This window comes from Leucoraja erinacea, chromosome 38 (assembly GCF_028641065.1).
Source record: "Leucoraja erinacea ecotype New England chromosome 38, Leri_hhj_1, whole genome shotgun sequence".
Lineage (NCBI taxonomy): Eukaryota > Metazoa > Chordata > Chondrichthyes > Rajiformes > Rajidae > Leucoraja > Leucoraja erinaceus.
Window position 1 is genome coordinate 11,064,537 of NC_073414.1, and position 24,049 is coordinate 11,088,585.

The 24,049-nt window shown below is 42.2% G+C and overlaps 1 protein-coding gene across 5 annotated transcripts in view; it reads left to right on the forward strand.

Annotated features, from left to right (window-relative positions):
- Positions 1-24,049, forward strand: part of LOC129714278 (ryanodine receptor 1-like) — a 525,269-nt gene that overhangs the window by 410,760 nt on the left and 90,460 nt on the right. For all 5 annotated transcript variants that reach the window (XM_055663830.1, XM_055663832.1, XM_055663834.1 and 2 more), the window contains 6 exons: positions 4,437-4,543; positions 6,287-6,338; positions 6,980-7,042; positions 16,097-16,196; positions 17,059-17,138; positions 19,318-19,394. In XM_055663830.1, coding sequence (XP_055519805.1) covers positions 4,437-4,543; positions 6,287-6,338; positions 6,980-7,042; positions 16,097-16,196; positions 17,059-17,138; positions 19,318-19,394 — 479 coding nt within the window. The remainder of the gene's footprint in view (positions 1-4,436; positions 4,544-6,286; positions 6,339-6,979; positions 7,043-16,096; positions 16,197-17,058; positions 17,139-19,317; positions 19,395-24,049) is intronic.

Here is a 24,049-nt window from a genome sequence, read left to right on the forward strand (position 1 = left end):
AGTTCCCTGAGAGTGGAAAACAGAATTCTGTGGCAGAGTGATTTAAAAAAAGGCGTATTGTATGCTTGCTATGGTATGTATCTGTCGGGGCATGTCAGAGTCAGGAAGTTATGTTGCTCCTTTATAGGACTTTGGTTTGTGCAGCATTGGAGTATTGTACAGTTCTTGTTGCCCTATTACAGGAAGGATATGGAGCCTTTTGAAAAAGTGTAGGTGGTTTATCAGAATTCTGCCTGTGTTAGAGGAAATTATTTCAGACTGTCAGGGTAGACCAGTTAGCCTGACATCGGTGGTGGAGAAGCTGCTGGAGTCAATCATAACAGATGAAATAGCGGCACATTTGGATAGCAGTAACAGGATCAGTCCGAGTCAGCATGGATTTACAAAGGGGAAATCATGCTTGACTAATCTTCTGGAATGTTTTGTGGATGTGACTTGGAAAATGGACAATGGAGAGCCAGTGGATGTAGTGTACCTGGACTTTCAGAAATCTTTTGATAAGGTCCCACACAGGAGATTAGTGGGCAAAATAAGGGCACATGGTATTGGGGGTAGAGTGTTGACATGGATAGAAAAATGGTTGGCAGACAGAAACAAAGAGTAGGGATTAACGGGTCCCTTTCAGAATGCAGGCAGTGACTAGTGGGATACCGCAAGACTCAGTGCTGGGACTGCAGCTATTTACAATATACATCAATGATTTACATGAAGGGATTCAAAGTAACATTAGCAAATTTGCAGATGACACAAAGCTGGGTGGCAGCGTGAACTGTGAGGAGGATGCTATGAGAATGCAGGGTGACTTGGACAGGTTCGGTGAGTGGGCAGATGCATGGCAGGTGCAGTTTAATGTGGATCAATGTGAGGTTATCCACTTTGGTAGCAAAAACAAGAAAGGCAAATTATTATCTAAATGGTGTTAAGTTGGGAAAAGGGGAAGTACAACGGGGATCTGGGGGTCCTTGTTCATCAGTCTATGAAAGTAAGCATGCCGGTACACCAGGCAGTGAAGAAAGCGAATGGCATGCTGGCCTTCATAACAAGAGTAGTTGAGTATAGGAGCAAAAAGGTCCTCCTGCAGTTGTACAGTGCCCTAGTGAGACCACACCTGGAGTATTGTGTGCAGTTTTGGTCCCCTAATTTGAGGAAGGACATTCTTGCAGGGAGTGCAGCGTAGGTTCACAAGGTTAATTACCGGGATGGCGGGACTGTCATCTGCTGAGAGAATGGAGTGGCTGGGCTTGTATACTCTGGAATTTAGAAGGATGGGAGGGGATCTTATGGAAACATATAAGATTATTAAGGGTTTGGACACGCTAGAGGCAAGAAACATGTTCCCGATGTTGGGGGAGTCCAGAACCAGGGGCCACAGTTTAAGAATAAGGGGTAAGCCATTTAGAACGGAGATGAGGAAACACTTTTTCACACAGAGAGTTGTGAGTCTGTGGAATTCTCTGCCTCAGAGGGCGGTGGAGGCTGGTTCTCTGGATACTTTCAAGAGAGAGCTAGATGGGACTTTTAAAGATAGCGGAGTCAGGGAATATGGGGAGAAGGCAGGAATGGGGTACTGATTGGGGATGATCAGCCTTGATCACATTGAATGGCGGTGCTGGCTTGAAGGACCGAATGGCCTCTTCCTGCACCTATTGTCTATTGTCCATAGTATCCGGTCATTGCACTCTACAAAAATGTGTCACCTGGCTTGACTCTTGGAGGTCGATAATATTACCCCTCTCTTATTCCTAACTTCTATCTATAAAGCCTCTGTAGATGATCCCTCCAAATAACCTCTCTAAGTACACAATCTTATAATTCCGATATCCAGTATTTACCATATTCTACAAGATTTTGCATCTATTTTCCTTAAAGCTGTTTTTCCAAACCCTTTTCTCGTCTTAGTTCATCAAAACATTTTCATTTACCTTTTTCAAAATATTTATTTATTTCATTCTTAAACTGTTTTACTTTTTGGTCATATAGTTTAAAGTACATTTCATAAATCAGATTAAGCCTTAAGATATAGCCAAATATGACATTTCCATCGGATATTATAATTGATTTCCTCTTTATATGTGATGAATAAGAACAGATATTTTCTGTTAACTGATGATGATGTATTAATTTGAAGCAGTTCATATGCAGTAATGTCAGCTTACTACAGAGTTTATTACCACATTCCATGGAATTCTGTACATGAAAGCTTAATGCCACCATTAATGGTCTCTGGTTTGTTTTATGTGGGGGTGGGGTCGGGGGAAACTTCTTTTCAATCTCTTACCTTGCCGGAGATGCGATTGTTTTCCGGATCATATCTCCGGTCGCTCTGCGGCCTAACATCATGGAGCTGGAGGCCTTGCTCGGGACTGACTTTGAGCCAAACCGTGGTGACGTGGACGTACCATTGGAGCCGAGCCCTTGCCTGGCATTGATGCTCCAACCGCGACCTGCGGATTTCACCATCGAGGAGCTCGCACTCGGGTAGAGACCGATGTCGGGAAGCTCCAAATGACGCAGAAGATTCGACCAGCCCCGACCCGGGGTCGATCGCCCAGCGTGGGGGAGCTGACATCCCCCCGATGCAGGAGCTTGATCACCCCGACGCGGAGGGCCTGACCGCTGGTTACGGGAGCCAAGATCGTCCCGTGAACGGAAGGCTCGAGGCCCCCGACCACAGGAGAACAAGGAAGGGGCGAGATTGAACTTTTTTTCGCCTTCCATCACAGTGAGGAATGTGGAGGAGTCACTGTGGTGGATGTTCATGATAAAATGTATTTTGTATAAAAAGCAACAGAACATACAAAATACATTTTAACATAAACATCCACCACAGCGACTCCTCCACATTCCTCACTGTGATGGAAGGCGATGGAAGGCGACCAAAAAGTTCAATCTCTTCCCTTCTTTGTTCTCCTGCGGTCGGGGGCCTCGAGCCTTCCGTTGACGGGGCGATCTTGGCTCCAATTTCCAGTGGTCGGGGTGATCAAGCTCCACATCGAAGGGTGTCTCGGCTCCCCTATAAATAATGCCTCATGATCAGGTTTCTGAGAATTGTTATTTTTTCGTCCTTTTGTGACTGCATGTAGTCAATTTTCCAAGTTATGCTGTACTGTAAAGGTAATGCATACCACAATAATATTCCAAAACTCTGAACCCCCAAGATTGATGTTGCTGCGCTGGAAATTTTTCCAGACTGTTGGTTATTATTTCCAATAGTACAGATTAGTTTCCATTAGTTTTAATTTGCTATTTTGCATTATACATGGTTGTGTAATAATTGTTCCAGTAAACCACCGTGAGTTTAAAGTCAGCTTGGGAAACAGATCCTATTGTGAGTTTCAAGGGAGCCTGAGAGTGGGAATATGGTGAGTTTTATGGAGTACAAGAATGGGGCCCTATTGAGGCCTGATGTGTTCAAGGGGAGTCCAAAGGGGAGTGCAGGCAACTACCAGCTGAGCCAATTGCCTAGACACTGGAATATGTGGATCAACGGATATAGGATTATCTGAGTTTTACGGCTTTGTTGCCATATTTGGGTGGAACTCGTTTTGTGCAGAAGCCAGCAAAATTGTATCAATAGTTGGAAGAAATCAACCAGTAATTAACTAGTAAGTAGTTGATTACTCTGAAAAATACTGGTGTGGATCATATTGGCTGTTCAGTGTTTGTTGTGCTTGAACATTGCATTGCTTTAAAACAATGTTATATGCTAATGAATACCATGATCTGCCCACTCTGCATACCTCCACCTAGGAATATTTCACAGTAATTTCCCCGTAAAGGTGTGCAGAGAATGATAATTGTGGAAGACTAAGGATCCAGAACAATGTGGATCCAAATTGGACAACTGACATCTTCGCTCTTCAATATGATTAAAATATCAAAGCTATTTGGACAGTCAAACAATTATAAAGGAAGAGGCTTCAGAAACATAGCAAGAAATGCAACCTTCCCATCCAATTCAATATCTGTTGTGAAAATTGTGAAATTAGGAGCCTTTTACCAAATAATACAACTTTTCGGGGGGGGGGCATATGTCAAAAATCTTCTGCATATTGTTATCTCATAAAGTAATTCCTCTTCAGCTGAAACTAACTGTTTATTAATAGTGGTGTAGGCATGCTTATTAACAATATCCACTTAATGCAAGATATGTCTGCCAAGCGAATAAGAAAATAATGTATCAGTGTGTGTAACATATGCAATTGAACGTAGAATTTGAGTTTGATTGCAAGATTTTAAAAACAATTCTTCAAGAATTGTTAAAACTGGTCATTAAAATATGGATTTATAATTCATGAATACTTGTGCAAAAAAATTGCATGATAAAGATTTTGCTATGAGTGTGTGTGTGTGTGTAAAAACATATTCAAGCCCTATGGAGCTCTTTTAGACCTTTATTCAACTGCTGATATGCTTTGTGCCCGGTTTATTGATAGAAATCAGGTGAAGCAGAAGAAGAGGAGGAAGAGGCAAAAGAATCAAAACCTGATCCACTTCATCAGTTGATTCTTCACTTCAGTCGTACCGCTCTAACTGAGAAGAGGTATGGATGTATAATTGCGTAGTCAAACACTAAAGAGAAATGTGTTAAAAATTTGCATTGAGGGTTGAAAAGGAAGGATGAATTAATACAGGTCCACCACCGATTTTCTGGCCCCCTTAGTTCCTTGCTGGATTATCAGTTTTGCTGGACTAACAGAGTCTCCGGGTGGAGTCAAACTGTATCGGAACGGTCGGGCTAGGCTCCTGGGGGGCCAGAGATAGCAGCCCACAAAGTCTGCCTCAGAAGCCAGCTGTGGGACGAGATTACTCATCAATGAAAAGATATGATAATAAAACCATACACAGGATTTCAAATCACATTCAATGGACTCTACCCACCTGCTGGAAAATAGACACAGAAATCCCATGGCAAATGCAATTTAGATGATGGAATAAAAACAATGTAGTTAACATCATTAGTAAATTTGCAGATAATAACATCATTGGTGATATAGTGGATGGTGAAGAATGGTTACAACATGATCTCGATATGTTACGATGATAAGTCAAGACATGGCAAATGCATTTAAAACAGAGAAGTTTGAGGACTTGCACTTTAGTGTGCCAAACCAGGGCGGTACATACAGCAAATAGTAGAAACTAGGAGAGTGCTGTCGAATAGAGAGACCAGAAGTAGTGGTGCATGGTTGCCTGAAAGTGGCTTGTCAAGTGGACAGAGATGAAGGAGGCATTGGCATGCTTGGCTTCATTGCGAAGGTTATCAAGTACAAAAGTTGGGATATCAGGGGACCACACTGGAGTTCTGTGTGCAGTCTCATCGCCCAACTAGAGGAAGGATATCATTAAGTTGGAAAAGGTGAAGAAGATAGTCACCAAATGGTCTTGTGGGCTTAAGTTATGGGGAGAGGTTGTGTTGACTGGGACTTTTTGCTATTGAGAGTAGGAGGTTCAAGGGGGACCTTATTAAAGTGTAGAAAATCATGAGGGGCATGGATAAATTGAACGCTCACAGTTTTCTCCCAGGGTAGAGGATTCTAAAACAAGAGGTGAAAAGGAAGAGATTTAAGAAGGACCTCAAGGGCAATGTTTCCAATCAGAGGGTAATCTATTGGAATGAACTGCCAGAGAAAGCTGTACAAGCTGATTCTATTCCAACTATTTAAAGAAAGTTTGTATAATATATGGATAAAGGGTTTGGGGGGGGGTATGGGCTAAATCCAGGCAAACAGGACTAGCCCATAATGCCAATGTTGTCAGCATATGTTCATGTCATAGGAGCAGAATTAGGCCATTTGTCCCATTGAGACTACTACGTAATTTAATCATTCCCACTCTACCCCCATTCACCTGCCTTCTCCCTATAACCTTTGACACACGTACTAATCAAGAAGGACGGGCAAGTTGGCGCTAAAGCCTGTTTCCATGACTCTTATGACCTTCCATCAACAATTATTAGAATTCAACTCACTCCAAACGTTTTGAAAAGGATGTCACCTGTAAACTAGCATATGCCATACATATCTAATTGAGGCACGTCATAGAATTGTAAAAACAAATATTGTTGGCAAGCGGTTTATTATACTTTGTTTTACCATATTGTACCAACAAAAAAAATCTGTGGTTGTGGGAGTGAGGGAGAGGGACGCAACTTTAGCTGGTAATTAACTGGAGCCGACAATGGTCTGACTGCGATGTAATGGTATATCTTATGATTGCCTTGACTATTTACGAGTTCATTTAGGTTTTAGTAAACATTAGAATCATTTTTTTTAATTGTCCTCAGCAAACTGGAAATGGACCATCTCTACATGTCATATGCTGATATCATGGCAAAGGTAAGTGTAGTCATTCATTCTGATAAATATTTTGAACATTATCGCGATACAGTCATGTACATTGATCTAAAGGACGAGCATAATTTAAAAAATCATTGCTTTTTGTCATTAGCTGTTTCTTTACCATATTTTAAAAATCAGATGTATCTCAATCATGTTTTGCTTTTTGTAGATTGTATTTTATGTTTCTATTTCACAAAATATTCACAAAGTATTCCAGTTTATAACCTCTGGTAACCAGTCTGAAATCCCGGATTTCCGATCACGTTCTATAGATACTGATGCAGGACTCCAGGCCATCAAAGATTTTGAGCGTTAAGATCATTTATAGTTACAGAAGTGCCTGCAAGTGTACACTGAAGACACATTCAGCCAATATAAAATAAAGTGGCATACAGATACTGGACAAGCAACTCCTGTGGAAGCATGATGCAGTTATTCTCTTTTCAATTTGATTGTTATTTTATTGATATCAGAGTAGTCAATTCAATGAACATGGTTCATAAATATCCGTAAAGCTGAAACAAAACCAAAGCAAGTGTTGAACGTTTGTATATTTTATTATGCCGCTTAAATGCCACTTATTACAGTATTTATGCCAAAGTTACCATTGCTGAAAGGAGCTTATCTGTTACTTTCAGAGTTGTCACATTGAAGAAGAAGCAGAAGAAGAAAATGAAGAAGACGTTGAGCTTAGTTTTGAAGTAAGTATTGCAATGAACCATAAGAATTTCAAACCATGCAAGCTGTAGATTTCAGTCAGAAATTTGAAGAATTTTGCATATCTTTACACTCTCTGAAACTCCTGTATATTTAGCAGTTGCTTCTATAGGTGCAGTGCTCTCCATAATATTTGGTACAAAGACCCTTCATTTATATATTTGCCTCTGTACTCCACAATTTGGGATTTGTAATAGAAAAAAAATCACATGTGGTTAAAGTGCACATTGTCAGATTTGAATAAAGGCCATTTTTATACATTTTGGTTTCACCACATATAAATTACTGCAGTGTTTATACATAGTCCCCCATTTCAGGGCACCATAATGTTTGGGACACAGCAATGTCATGTAAATGAAAGTAGTCATGTTTATTTTATTGCATATCCTTTGCACGCAATGACTGCTTGAAGTCTGCGATTCATGGACATCACCAGTTGCTGGGTGTCTTCACTGGTGATGCTCTGCCAGGCCTGTATTTTGGCCATCTTTAGCTTATGCTTGTTTTGGGGGCTAGTCCCCTTCAGTTTCCTCTTCAGCATATAAAAGTCATGCTCAATTATGTTCAAATCGGATGATTGACGGCCACTCAAGATTTGACCAATTTTTGGCTTTGAAAAACTCCTTTGATGCTTTAGCAGTATGTTTGGGATCATTGTCTTGCTGTAGAATGAACCGCTGGCCAATGTTTTGAGGCATTTGTTTGATGATAGGATGTGTCTATACACTTCAGAATTTATTATGCTACTACCATCAGCAGTTACATCATCAATGAAGATAAGTGAGTCAGTACCTTCAGCAGCCATACATGCCCAGACCATAACACCCCCACCACCACCGTGTTTCACAGTATGAGGTGGTGTGCTTTGGATCTTGGGCTGTTCCTTCTCTCCTCCATACTTTGCTCTTGCCATCATTCTAATAAATGTTAATCTTCATCTCATCTGTCCACAAGACCTTTTTCCAGAACTGCGGTTGCTCTTTTAAGCACTTCCTGGCAAACTGTAACCTGGCCATCCTATTTTTGCAGCTAACCAGTGGTTTGCATCTTGCAGTGTAGCCTCAGTATTTCAGTTCATGAAGCCTTCAGCGGATAGTGGTCATTGACCTGACTCCTGATTCCTGAAGAGTGTTTCGGACTGTCGGACAGTTGTTTGGGGATTTTTCTTTATTGTAGAGAGAATTCTTCTGTCATCAGCTGTGGAGATCTTCCTTGGCCTGCCAGTCCCTTTGCGATTAGTAAGCTCACCAGTGCTCTCTTTCTTCTTAATAATGTTCTAAACAGTTCATCTTGGTAAGCCTGAGGTGTGGCTGATGTCTCTAAGTTGAAGTGGGCGGCGTGACCAACGTTGCAGCGGCCTCTGCAGTCCGTCTGTCTTTTTTAATTTTTTTTGGCCCGTTGAGTGTATAGTTTGTAGTGTTTTTTAAAAATTGTTTTTAACTATGTATGTGTGGGGGGCGGGGGAAACTTTTAAATCTCTTCCCTGTACGGATGACCCGACCTTTTCCCTGTCGGGTCTCCATTGTCATTGGGGCCTAGCATCGTGGAGCGGCCTCCAACTGGAACGACCTGGGGGCTCCAATCGCGGACCCTGCAGACCTACCTTCGTGGAGCTGGCAGGCCTTGGAGCGTGGAGAGCTGTGGTGGCACGCGGCTGCGACCCGACTTCGAAGCTTCTGAGGCTCCAGCCGCAGGCCCGGTGGACGGTAACATCGGGAGCCCGCGGGTCCCTGGTGAGAGACTGATTTTCGGAGCTCCCGCAACGGCATCTTCTCCGACCTGAATTGCGGGGTTGAAAATGACCTGGAGCGGGGCCTTACAGCACCCGGCGCGACTTTAATGGCCGCAGGACTTGTTAGCGCCCGCGGGGAGTTCCAACATCAAGACCCAGAGCACGATCTTGCATCGCCCGGCGCAGCCTTAATGGCCGCGGGACTTACCATCGCCCGCCGGGAGCTTTGACATCGGGAGAAGAATTGAGAGTAGGGGAGAGACAAGACTTTGCCTTGCATCGCAGTGAGGAGGAAATTCACTGTGATGGATGTTTGTGTAAATTGTGTTGTCATGTGTCTTGGTTCTTTTCTTGTTGTATGACTGCAGAAACTAAATTTTGTTTGAACTTAATTTGCGGTTCAAATGACAATAAACGTTATTGTATTGTAACAATTTTATTCTTGTTTCTCAGTCTCATAATGGCTATTGACTTTCATTGGCACAACTTTGGTCCTCATGTTGATAAACAGCAATAAAAGTTTTCAAAGGTGATTGAAAGACTGGGTACTGAGAATTCTCTTATACCTGCATTAAGGAGGCATTTAAACACACCTGAGCAATTACAAACGCCTGTGAAGCCACGTGTCCCAAACATTATGGTGCCCTGAAATGGGGGGACTATGTATAAACGCAGCTGTGATTTCTACATGGTGAAACCAAAATGTATAAAAATGGTATTTAATAAAATTTGACAAATGTGCACTTTAACCACATGTGATTTTTTTCTATTACCTATCTGAAATTGTGGAGTACAGAGGCAAATAAATAAATTATGGGTCTTTATCTCAAGTAAATGAATAGGCTCTACATGTTGTTGCTAATCCCTAAATACATGCTTACAAATAAATAATTCAATTGCATTGGTCAAGCACAAATTGATTTTTATGCATTCAGGCCAAAGCTATTATTAGTTATAACCATATATGAGGGTAAGAAGCTACAAAACCAGAAATGCAAATCGGACCCGTATTTTACTGGATTAACCTTTGCTCATTTACTGAGCAAGTGTATGATATATTTCTGACAACAAAACAAAGAGACACAAAATGGTGCAGTAACTCAGAGGGTCAGACAGCATCTCTGGTGAATAAAGATTGGTGACGTTGCAGGACAGGTCCCTTCATTAAACTGAAAATGTATGTTTCGGGTCGGGACCCTTCTTCAGACTGGTTCAGACTGGACAGAGTCTGAAGAAGGGTCCTGACCCTGAAACATCACCTGTCCATGTTCTCCAGAGCTGCTACCTAACCCTCTGAGTTACTCAGCCCTCTGTGTCTTTTTTCTATTCAAATAATGTTTTTTTTTTTTAAGTATTTTAGGTTTAGATTTATTATTCGCATGTGTACCGAGGTTGGACCATGTGTACCAAAGCTTTGTTTTGCATGCTATCCAATCACATCATATAATTCTATACATATATTCATTCAAGTGAAACCCAAGTACAAGGTGGAGCAAAGGTGAAGGTGCAGAGTACAGAATACTCTCAGCATTGTAACGTACCAGTTCCATAGACAAAGTTCAATGTCTGCAATGGGGTAGAGGTGAATCGGACAGTATCCTAGTTTGTGGAAGAACCATTCAGAAACCTGATAATAGAGGAGAAGAAGCTGTTCCTGAGTCTGGTGGTGCGCATTGTCCTTCTGCTGAATAGGAGCAAAGAAAAGAAGGAATGGTTGGGGAATAATAAAGGGCCTGTCCCACTTACGTGTCCTTGGCATGCTAATTACGCGACCTTGCGGTCGCTTTGAGGCGCGACGGTCCTGCGAAGGTTGCGCGCGACTTCATTCGACTGCACAGCTGTCTGGAGCGCGTGACGTCATTTGAAGATGGACGCAAAATGCAGGAGTAACTCAGCGGGACCAGCAGCATCTCTGGAGAGAAGGAATGGGTGATGTTTCGTGTCGAGACTTCTTCTGTCTGAAAGAAGGGTCGTGACCCGAAACGTCACCCATTGCTTCTCTCCAGAGATGCTGCTGGTCCTGCTGAGTTACTCCAGCATTTTGTGTCTATCTTCAATTTTCTTTGCCCCGCTCTGGGAGCAGAAGTGGGGGCGGATCCGGACCACAGCGGCCGTGAGCCCCAGGCCGAGTACGGTGATCGTTTGCCTGCTTCTGCTGCTGTTGAGGGTGAGACGTTGAGCCTCGCCAGGGTCTTGGGCCTGTCCTACTTTGGCCATCAGTTCCACGACAGGTCGTAGGCGCGCAAAGATTTTGTTCGCTGCAAAAATATCGGAGCCCGGCGCCATGTCGCGCACAACTCCTTACCCCTCCGCGCTTCTCAGTGCGCTCCATGCCTGTGCGCCTCATCGCGACCACGAGGTCGAGTAATTTGCATGCCAAAGACACGTGAATGGGACAGGCCCTTTAGACTTTGATTATGTTGGCTGCTTTTCCCAGGCACAGTGAAGTGTAGATGGAGTCAATGGTGGGAAGTCAGTTCTGTGTGATGGACAACTTCAATTTTTTGTTTTCTTCGGCAGAGCTCTTCCCAAAGCTGTGATGCAGCCTGACACTATACTTTCTGTGATGCATCTGTAAGGGTTTGTACGAGTCCATATAACCATATAACAATTACAGCACGGAAAATAGGCCATCTCGACCCTTCTAGTCCGTGCCGAACACATAATCTCCCCTAGTCCCATATACCTGCGCTCAGACCATAACCCTCCATTCCCTTCCCATCCATATAACTATCCAATTTATTTTTAAATGATAAAAAACGAACCTGCCTCCACCACCTTCACTGGAAGCTCATTCCACACAGCTACCACTCTCTGAGTAAAGAAGTTCCCGCTCATGTTACCCCTAAACTTCAGTCCCTTAATTCTCATGTCATGTCCCCTTGTTTGAATCTTCCCTACTCTCAGTGGGGAAAGCTTTTCCACGTCAACTCTGTCTATCCCTCTCATTTTAAAAACCTCAATCAAGTCCCCCCTTAACCTTCTGCGCTCCAAAGAATAAAGCCCTAACTTGTTCAACCTTTCTCTGTAACTTAGTTGCTGAAACCCAGGCAACATTCTAGTAAATCTCCTCTGTACTCTCTATTTTGTTGACATCCTTCCTATAATTAGGCGACCAAAAATTGTACACCATACTCCAGAATTGGCCTCACCAATGCCTTGTACAATTTTAACATTACATCCCAACTTCTATACTCAATGCTCTGATTTATAAAGGCCAGCACACCAAAAGCTTTCTTTACCACCCTATCTACATGAGATTCCACTTTCAGGGAACTGTGCACAGTTATTCCCAGATCCCTCTGTTCACCTACATTCTTCAATTCCCTACCATTTACCATGTACGTCCTATTTTGATTTGTCCTGCCAAGATGTAGCACCTCACACTTATCAGCATTAAACTCCATCTGCCATCTTTCAGCCCACTCTTCCAACTGGCATAAATCTCTCTGTAGACTTTGAAACTCTACTTCATTACCCGCAATCCCACCTACCTTAGTATCATCTGCATACTTACTAATCCAATTTACCACACCATCATCCAGATCATTGATGTACATGACAAACAACAGTGGACCCAACACAGATCCCTGTGGCACCCCACTCGTCACTGGCCTTCAACCTGACAAACAACCATCCACCATTACTCTCTGGCATCTCCCATTCAGCCACTGTTGAATCCATCTTGCTACTCCACCATTAATACCCAACCATTGAACCTTCTTAACCAACCTTCCATGAGGAACCTTGTCAAAGGCCTTACTGAAGTCCATATACACAACATCCACTGCTTTACCCTCATCAATTTCCCGAGTAACATCTTCAAAAAATTCAAGAAGATTAGTTAAACATGACCTTCCAGGCACAAATCCATGTTGACTGTTCCTAATCAGACCCTGTTTATCCAGATACTTATATATATTATCTCTAAGTATTCTTTCCATTAATTTGCCCACCACTGACGTCAAACTAACAGGTCTATAATTGCTAGGTTTACTCTTAGACCCCTTTTTAAACAATGGAACAACATGCGCAGTACGCCAATCCTCCGGCACTATTCCCGTTTCTAATGACATTTGAAATATTTCTGCCATAGCCCCTGCTATTTCTACACTAACGTCCCTCAATGTCCTAGGGAATATCCTGTCAAACATGCCAAATTTCCTCAGTATCCAGAGGAAGTAGGGGCATTGGTGTGTCTTCTTGGCTGCCGCAACAATGCGGTTGGTCCACGACAGATCGTTGATGATATTACACCAAGGAAATTGAACCATTTAAACATAAAACTGTCTCCCTATCAGGCAATTGAGCCCCAGTTTCCAGCATGACTAGCGGGGATACTGACCAATATACTAATGAGGAAATTATATTTTCTCACTGGTTCTGGACGTTACTGGCACCCCTGCACTTCATGTGTTGTAAATATCTGTACATTTTGCTTGATAAGGAATTCCAAGATTTCAGGAATCAATAGAGTCAAGAGTTTGATTTTAATTGTCATATATATTGACAACAGAAAAATTAAATCCTTTACTGCACCGGCTTAACAGGACCATAAATGCAATACACACAGAAAATAGGTCATAATTTTATTTAAAAATCAGTAAACTGATAACTAATACGAGAGAGTTCACCTAGAGAGTTGTGAATTTGTGTTAGATGTTAGTGTGTTAGCCCTAGGGGCTAGCAGAATCAAGGGATATAGAGAGAAGGCAAGCACGGGATACTGATTGTGGATGATCGGCCATGATCACAATGAATGATTGTACTGGCTCGAAGAGCCAAATGGCCTCCTCCTGCGCCTATTTTCTATGTCAGCCCAAAAACCCACAAAGTTCTTAGTGCAACCAAAGACATTTCATATAAGTTCATAGTTGCTGAGGTTAGTGTTGTGTAATGTTCAAGAACGTAATTGTTGTTGTGAAGAACACTTTACTGACACTTTTGAGAAATATAAAAGTGGATAAGTCTCCAGGTCCGGACAGGATATTCCCTACGACATTGAGGGAAGTTAGTGTAGAAATAGCAGGGGCTATGACAGAAATATTTCAAATGTCATTAGAAATGGGAATAGTGACGGAGGATTGGCGTACTGCGCATGTTGTTCCATTGTTTAAAAAGGGTTCTAAGAGTAAACCTAGCAATTATAGACCTGTTAGTTTGACGTCAGTGGTGGACAAATTAATGGAAAGGATACTTAGAGATAATATATATAAGCATCTGGATAAACAGGGTCTGATTAGGAACAGTCAACATGGATTTGTGCCTGGAAAGTCATGTTTGACTAATCTTCTTGAATTTTTTGAAGAGGTTACTCGGGAAATTGATGAGGGTAAAGCAGTGGATGTTGTATATATGGAGTTCAGTAAGGCCTTTGACAAGGTTCCTCATGGAAGGTTGATTAAGAAGGTTCAATTGTTGGGTATTAATGGTGGAGTAGCAAGATGGATTCAACAATGGCTGAATGGGAGATGCCAGAGAGTAATGGTGGATGGTTGTTTGTCAGGTTGGAGGCCAGTGACTAGTGGGGTGCCACAGGGATCTGTGTTGGGTCCACTGTCGTTTGTCATGTACATCGATGATCTGGATGATGGTGTGGTAAATTGGATTAGTAAGTATGCAGATGATACTAAGATAGGTGGGGTTGCGGATAATGAAGTAGATTTTCAAAGTCTACAGAGAGATTTATGCCAGTTGGAAGAGTGGGCTGAAAGATGGGAGATGGAGTTTAATGCTGATAAGTGTGAGGTGCTACATCTTGGCAGGACAAATCAAAATAGGACGTACATGGTAAATGGTAGGGAATTGAAGAATGCAGGTGAACAGAGGGATCTGGGAATAACTGTGCACAGTTCCCTGAAGGTGATATCTCATGTAGATAGGGTGGCAAAGAAAGCTTTTGGTGTGCTGGCCTTTATAAATCAGAGCATTGAGTATAGAAGTTGGGATGTAATGTTAAAATTGTACAAGGCATTGGTGAGGCCGATTCTGGAGTATGGTGCACAATTTTGGTCGCCTAATTATAGGAAGGAAGTCAACAAAATAGAGAGAGTACAGAGGAGATTTACTAGAATGTTCAAGTCAAGTCAAGTCAAGTTTATTTATCACATACACATACGAGATGTGCAGTGAAATGAAAGTGGCAATGCTCGCGGACAACCAAACAACCGAACAAACTATAAACACAATCATAACACACATGTTCTTTTACATAATAAATAATGGAAGGAAAAACGTTCAGTAGAGTTAGTCCCTGGTTGCCTGGGTTTCAGCAACTAAGTTACAGAGATAGGATGAACAAGTTAGGTCTTTATTCTTTGTAGTGCAGAAGGTTAAGGGGGGGCTTGATAGAGGTCTTTAAAATGATGATAGGGATAGACAAGAGTTGACGTGGATAAGCTTTTCCCACTGAGAGTAGGGAAGATTCAAACAAGAGGCCATGACTTGAGAATTAAGGGACAGAAGTTTAGGGGTAACATGAGGGGGAATGTCTTTACTCAGAGAGTGGTGGCTGTGTGGAATGAGCTTCCAGTGAAGGTGGTGGAGGCAAATTCGATTTTATCTTTTAAAAATAAATTGGATAGTTATATGGACGGGAAAGGAATGGGGGGTTATGGTCTGAGTGCAGGTAGATGGGACTAGGGGAGAATAAGTGTTCGACACGGACTAGAAGGGCCGAGATAGCCTGTTTCCGTGCTGTAATTGTTATATGGTTATAAGAAGCTAATCTTTATTCTGTTGGTCATGGCTTTCAGGCTCCTCTACCTCCCCCTGATGGTAAGGGTTGATTGGTTCTTGATTAGTAAGGGTGTCAAAAGTTACCGGAAGGCAGTAGAATGAGGTTGACAGGGATATACTCGATGGGCCGAATGGCTGAATTCTGCTCCGGTCTTATGGCCTTATGGTATCATATTTAGATGTTCTAGTGAGGTGCCCTTCACCTTGTATTAAGCACACAGAGAGTCAACCTTGCTTTACGATGGATGTATAGAAATTGTGACATTGAATGTGTGAAAGCTGTGGAAAACTGATTGAGAGCTTCAATTTGGGTTCATTTTTATTGATTGAAATGGTTCTGAAGCAGGTTGCTAGCACGGGGTTCCATAAACTAGAACCAAGTCAGCTAGATTCCCTTGAATCACGTGCCTGGTCTCCGTGACGAATCATTTCAGAATGAATGGTCCATGCATAACATTTTTTTATCATTATCAGGTTGTTATTACATTTGCAATGTATTTCGTTAGTGTTATGAGACACCATCAGGCATGAAAGGTACACTATAAAGTTTTTTTCTTTATTTTTATAGGAAAAGGAGATGGAGAAACAAAGACTTCTCTACCAGCAGTCCAGATTACACAGCCGTGGATCTGCTGAGATGGTTCTACAGATGATTAGTGCATGCAAGGGTATGAATTTTAGAAAATGTCTACTTTTCAATTTCACCAATCTAATATATATCACCAGTATCAATAGTAGAAGCCTTATTGTTATTCTTCTATGCCAGCATAACAGTAATAGCTCTTAAAGAATGAAATACGTGTGAGTAATAATTTGAGTTAGAACTTGCTAAAGTATTTTAGTACTACATGTGTGTCCTAAGGGAAGAAATAGTGGACCTAGCATGTGAACTGGAAATAGCATGTGAAGATAAATCATTTTCTCCTTTAGCTTTGATTTCATTGACTGCAATCACTGATGGTCCTATCTGTATCAGGGGACAAATTCTGCAGGAATACCAATGCTTTACTATCTGCTGCAGGGGACTTTGAGGCGTCATTTTTGATTATTTTTTATTCATTATTGATTGCCCTTGTTCGTATAGAGAGGACATCCTTTATGCTTAGGACAAAATGGGTGGGAAAGAACTGCAGATGCTGGTTTAAATCAAGGTAGAAGGTGGAGAGTCTGAAGAAGGGTATCAACCCCAAACATCACCCATTTCTTCTCGACAGAGATGCTGCTGAGATACTCCAGCATTTTGTGTCTACATCCTTTATGCTTATACTTATGCCTGACATTTGGGATACTAAGGGAACACTCTGCTGCAAGTTCTAGGCTAGTGCATTTTAAATAGTTTATTTTACATTCCATATAAACCTGAAAAATATGACAACAAAACTGTCAGGAGATTTGAAGCTCGCATTTAACTTCGCAAAAGAAAATAAATTAAAATTTGGAACGTGCTAGGTGACATTGCTGTTGCCGATGCACTAGCTTTGGTTAAATTACGATAACTTGCCACGATTTTCTTTCTGCTCCATTTCACAGGTGAGCCTGGTGCAATGGTTTCCTCAACTCTAAAGCTTGGTATTTCCATTCTGAATGGCGGTAATAATGAAGTCCAACAGGTAGAAAACTATATGCTGAATATCTTATTTATTATCATAAATGTCAAACAGTTATGTGACAGTAATGTGCAATATATACAGGGTATGCTAGCTAGCACGTGGAAATGCCTGGATTGTGATCAGGACCAGCTTAACACTCCATAGGGAAAATATTTCAAGGGTTCAAGTTCTATTTTGGCAGGAAGAAAATTCATATTAAGCTGATCAGGTAAATTAAGTAATAAGTAAATATCTGGATTATCGTAAAACCCCATCTAGTTTACAAATGTACAGAGATCTGCTGAGGCAGGGTGGTAGATGTGATTTATATGGATTTTTATAAAGACTTTAGAAATATAGAATATTTGATACATGGCTGATCGTCTAAAATCAATACCCCGTTCCTGCTTTTTCCCAATATCCCTTGATTTCGTTAGCTTTATCTAACTCTTGAAAACATCCAGTGAATTAGCCTCCACTGCCTTCTGTGGCAGAGAACTCTGCAGATTCACAACTCTCTGGGTGAAAAGGTTGTTCTGCATCTCAGTCCTAAATGGCCTACTCTTTATTCTTAAACTGTGACCCCTGGTTCTGAACTCCCCCAACGTCAGGAACATTGTTCCTACATTTATTCTGCCCAATGCCTTAAGAATTTTATATGTTTCTATAAGATACACTCTCATCCTTCTAAATTCCAGTGAATTTAAGCCCAGTCGACCCATTCTTTCATCATATGTCATTCCTGCCATCCCAGGAATTAATGTGGTGAACCTACACTGCATTTCCTCAATAGCAAGAATGTCCTTCCTTAAATTAGGAGACCAAACCTGCACACAATACTCCACGTGTGGTCTCACCAGGGCCATGTAAAACTGCAGTAGAACCTCCTTGCTCCTATACTCAAATCCTCTTGCTATGAAAGCCTCTGACAGGTTGCATATTGGAGTTGCTTCAATGAGATCCAGGGCAAGTGAGCAAATTGGATCCAACATTGGTTTGGCAATAGGGAACAGAATAATGGTTGAGGGCTGTCATGCAATAGGATGCTTGTGACTAATGGAGTCTTATTAGGATTGGTGCCTGGACCCCTGTTTTTTATTCATATGAATTTGGATGTGAGCGGCAAGGTCAGTAAGTTGTCGGACGATGTACAAGTTAGCAGAGTTGTTGGTAGGTAGTCATATTCTGCAATAAGAAATCAATGTTTTATTGGGATAGACAGAAAAATGGCAGATAGGTTTCAATCCAGACAAGTGAGAGATGATGCATTTTGGTAGTACAGATGAAGCTCAGACTTCAAAGATTGATTGACGTCACAGTGCAAGACTATAGATCTTTAAAGGCATCAATGCAGTTAGATAATGTGGTTAGGAAGACATTGGGAATCCTGGCCTTTATTGGTCGAGGCATAATACATGTTGGCAGGTTATGTTCAACTTTATAAAACCTTAGGCAGATCCCAACTAGAGTACTGCATGCAATTCTGGTCATCGAACTATAGGAAGGATGGGATAGTGCAGGAGAAGATGCAGAGGAGATTCACCTTTGTTGCTTGTGATGGAGCAGTTCAGTTGTGAGCAAAGTCTGGAGAAGGTAAGTACGTTAACCAGGACCATGACCCGGGTACATAAAATAATGAGGGGCGGAAATGGGGTGGACTGCAGGAAACATTTCTCTGTATTAGACTAAATAAGAGGGCATAGGTTTAGAGTAAGGGGCAATAGATTCAGAAGGCCTATGAGGGGGATCTTCTTCACCCAGAGAATTGGAGTACACAGCTGGAAGAATTGTTGTAACTGCATCACTGACAGTATTTAAGAAATGTCTAGAAGAACACTTGAATTGCTTAGGCATAGAGAATTGTGGATCAAGTGCTGGACAATGGGGTAAATGCGGAAAGGTACTCATTGGCCATCATGGCCAAATTGGACTGAATGGTTTATTTCCATGCTGTACAACTCTATGGTTGAATGAATTCTTGGTCTAGTCCCCGAGTTCCACAACAATGGGATTGGCTTCTAACAGCTCTCTGAAGAAGCCTGGTAAACCTATTAATTTGAAGGGTTATTAATCTCATTTTGGTTAAGCCGTAAATGTTTGTCTCCCACAAGAGAAGCCCAAGCTATGGGAAATAATTAAAAATGAAAAGTTGATCATTACAACAAAATGTGATTGTCTACCGGTTCTGCCCTTTGTTTAGAAAATGCTAGACTATCTGAAGGAGAAAAGAGAGACTGGTTTCTTTCAAAGTATGCAAGCTCTCATGCAAACCTGCAGGTGAGTGAGTTTGTGGTTCTTCTCTGTACTGCTGCATTTTGAACACAGTGAGTTCTCAATTCCGTGTCCACTGAACGAGAAAGTTCTACAGTCTGGCCTATCAATTGATTCCACAGTTATGAGCATAAATAATTTACTACTTCTGCTGAAAAGTTCAAATGACAGAATACTGCTCTCACAACATTTAACATCCATGACTCTGTAACTTGAAGATGAGAGGAAACATTTAATAGGGGCAACTTTTTCACACAGAAGGTGTAGGGCATATGGAATAAGCTGCCAGAAGAAGTTGGCGAGGCATGTACAATAACAACATTTTTTAAATATTTGGACTAAGAGCATGGAAAGGAAAGGCTTAGAGGATTAGTGGCCAAACACAGGCAAATAAGACGAGCTTGAGTGGGGCATCTTGGACGAGTTGGGCCAAAAGGCTTGTTTCCATGTTGTATGAATCTATGAAGCATCTGGACAAACCCCAAGGAAGACACAAATTGCTGGAATAACTCAGCAAGTCAGGCAGCATCTCTGGTGAACATGGATAGGCAACGTTCGAAGGGTCCCAACCCGAAACGTTGTCTATCCATGTCCTCCAGAGATGCTACCTGACTCGCTGAGTTATTCCAGCACTTTGTGTCTTATTTGGTAAACCAGCATCTGTAGTTCCTTGAGTCTACTTAAATTTCCAAGATTTAGTAGGCTGGGGACTAAGTGGCAGCAAATGGATGAGCACTGAATAAAGAGTTGGAGACACGTAGGCTGAAATGTTTGTATGGTGCACTTCTGTCAGGTTAAATGACTGAAATATAATGCTAAATTATTGATTGGTTTTGGAAAAAGCATGTCAATGTCAGGGTATGAATTGTCAGATTGATGCTGTACTAAGATCCATTACACACCAATTATTGTTGAACAGTGAATATTTAAGATTAACAGGAATTCACTCTCAGAGTACCCATTTCGACCACAGTCCAGTCATGTGAAATTTGTGTTTGTCTGGGCACCTAAACATTTTGGAAACAGTGGACAATAGGTGCAGGAGTAGGCCATTCGGCCCTTCAAGGCAGCACCGCCATTCAATGTGATCATGGCAGATCATCCACAATCAGTACCCCGTCCCTGCCTTCTCGCCATATCTCCTGACTCCGCGATCTTTAAGAGCCCTATCAAGCTCTCTCTTGAAAGTATCCAGAGAAACGCTGTTGACGTGGAGTTTCCCCCTGCTGTGCATGTTTACAGCAGCCCAACACCAGCTGTGTAGAGCCATCACAAAGGATTTAATTGGTGTAAATGGCAACAATCCAGAAATCCTTATTGTGTAGAGAAGAAGCTACTAGAAGTTGTGAGATTACTGTAATCTTAGTATGACCACTGGCAGTAGATTTAGCCTTCCCTGTCATTCTATCGAATCTAAACCCTATGTATATTCGCAGCCATCCTGGGAATCAAACTTCCAACCGTTCAATGAGACACAACTCGTAGTGAGTTAAGTTCCTGGCTGTCATCAATGTCTCAGTGGTCTCTCTGCTGATGCTGAGTGAACAACCAGTTTCCCCCATCCAGAATACAGTAGTTCAGTAGCATCTTTCCTGAGTGAAGCTCTTAGTCGGTTTACCTAAATTGATTGTAGGCCCTGTCCTAATACCAATTTTGCTGTGGCTGAGAGATCCCACTATTAAGATAATATCCCACTGCCGTATCCGATCGAAACTACATTTCCCTTTGATCGAACTCCATTGACCTTTCAAAAGTATGATCTTGTACGTGTGTATATGTGGTTGTCTTTACATCTTTGTGAAAACACTATGCAATACGATAACATTTTTACATATTCTGATTCACATATTTCCCCTCTAGGCCAAGAGCACCTTATCTGAACCTTTTATGCTTTATTTCTCGACTTATTACTGATTAAAAGTAAAAGTTTAAAAACATCAAAAGACATTGAATTTAAAACGACCAGCTTTCACTGATGACGTCTCAATGGCTCGGGTAGCAGTGATCAGCTTCACTGAAGATTTCATCCTATATTTTTCGTTATTCGCAATTAAGGTTTTAAAAATGTCAACTTTAACAAGATTTTTACATATTCTGATTCATATTTTCACTGAACATTTTATGCTTTATTTCTCGACTTATTACTATTAATGTTTAAAAAAAATCAAAATACTTTGAATTTAGAATGACCAGCTTCAACTGATGATGTCACAATGGCTCGGCTAGCAGGAACACTGAAATTTTCACCTCACAGGAGGGGGAGGGCGAATTGCTATAGCAACATGCAGGGGAAGTGCAATTAGAATAATTTTATAAAGCCCACTGCTCAGAGAGGCAGTGGAGTGTGGAACCTTACATTCGGGAACGGCTTGAGTTGGAGGGCTATGCTTCCCATGGGGACTATGGGTAGGGAACATGTGCGTTGGGGGAGCAGATCTAATGGGTCTGCACATAGTCTAGTATTATTATAAAACTCTCTCTGTGGCTGTGTGTGTGTGTGTGTCAATCTGATTAATTTTCCTATTTTCTTCAGAACTCTAGGCCCCAGCCTTCCCATCTCATCACATTTTTCCCGTCGTGGCGATAAACATCTTCCCATTGCATTCCCACCTATCTGAAGTTTTTAATCGTTTAAAGTTTTAAAAACAACCCGAAAACTCACCCTTTTTGGAAGAAAAAACCTGAGTGACATCACAATACACTCACAAGGCAGGACCGGGACACTCCGGGAGGGAGGGGCACTCCAGTGTTCGTGCGGCAGCTGATGTCGGTCACGAGGGTGGTGCCGCGGGCCCTGGCTGGAGCCGTGCCTGGTACTCGAGCCAGATTGAGAGCCGTGCCCGGTGCTTGGGATGGGGCCATAACCGGTGCCAAGAAAGAAGCCGCTGCTGGATCCAAGGACTGCGAGCACTGAGAGTGGCAGCAGCTGCCGGCGCCCCACACCTGGTGACGACGGTGGTGCCTGGCTGGAGCCGAGCCTGGTGCTCGAGCTAGAGTGAGAGCTGTGCCCGGTGCTTGGGACAGGGACGAAAAAGAAGGGCAGAGTGGGAGAGGGATGGAGAGTGAGGGGGTAGAGAGGGAGAGTGACCGGGGCACCTGGAACCAAGGAAGAGCCTGAGTCAGGGACGGGCTCGGAGCTGACAGCTGGAGTCCACAGCCAGGGCCGGGCCGAGTACGAGAACCAGGCCGAGTTCCAGGCCATGGCTCTGCTCTACGACCTGGGTAGGTCCTGGTGGTCCTGGTGGTCTAGTATGCCAATAAAACACTCTTGACTCGGTTTGAGTTATTGTACAACAGGGAAAAAAGCCCTTCAGCCCATCTCGCCCATGCTGATCAAGTTGTCTTCCTAAGCGAATCCCATTTGCCTCAATTGGCCCATATCTCGCTAAACCTTTCCTATCCTTGTACCTGTCTAATGACTTTTAAACATTGTAACTCTATCTGCCTCTCCCACATCCTATGGCAGCTGTTCCATATGCCCACATCACCTGTGTGAAAAGATAGCCCCTTAGCTGCTTTAAATCTTTTTCCCTCGCATCTTAAACCTTTGGCATTTTTTTTCACTCTTGCGGCCTGAGAAAAAACATCCACCTTATCTATACCCTTCATGATTTTAAGATTACTCCTTTGGCCGGGTTATAATGAAATGTGGATATTGGAGGCACATTTTAAGTGAGGAAATAAAAGTCTATAAACTTCCCAGCACCTGCTTTTAGCAAAATGCTAAACAGTGTGTAAACAAACAACTCCTTCTCAGCAATCTTTCCAAAAGCCTCTTGGGACAAAGCTCAACAGTTATGTTGAAGCTACCTCTTCCGATAAACAAAGACCCCAGGTGGCAGGACCTACTGACTCTTGTCATGCAGTCAATCTGTTTCCCAGAGCTGTATTTGGAGCCTTTTAAGAACATTGTTCCTCTCAATTCTGTTATTTCAGCCAGTTCCTGCACGTGTCATAAACAGCTTTCTTGCCCACGAATGTTGGTGCAGTCAGCCCGTCCCTCCTACATCTATTGTTACAAAATGGCAGCTTATCCTAAGAAGGAGCATTAAATATCTTGACATTCAAGCATTAATTCAGTAATAACTGTCAGTATTTGTAAATATATATTTTTTTTCATTCGAATGAAACATAATGTTTTTCCTAAAATTACTGGGGAGGGGTCCTAGTGAAAATGTTGCCAAGTGTATTTTCATTTAACAGTGCACAGTACAGTGACAGATGTGGTGATATCAAAAGAGACAGAAATACTTAAAATCCCCCGTATAAAACTAATGCTACTGCTGTTCATTTCAGTTTCTGAGGTTTGTACTTATGCCTGCCTATATAAATTGCTGTTTAAAAAGTATTCTGTGTGGATTTGCACCTTAGGAAATCAAACTTATCTCCATCTCAGGATCCCTTTGTAATGCATTTTGGATATAGCAGACAGACTTGCCAATGCCACCCCAGCTTGCACATCTCCCTGGCCATTTAGAGCCTCGACTTCCAACCCCACCCCTAATTCTAAAGGTGCACCAGCAAACCCTTCGTCCCCACCAGTGAGACAGCATCAGTGAGACAGCTGTTATTGCATCTCACATTGTAACCGTTGGGGACATCACTTTCCGCCCGCTGACAACAACGGCACTTCCTCCACTTTCCATCGCTCTGTCCACTCA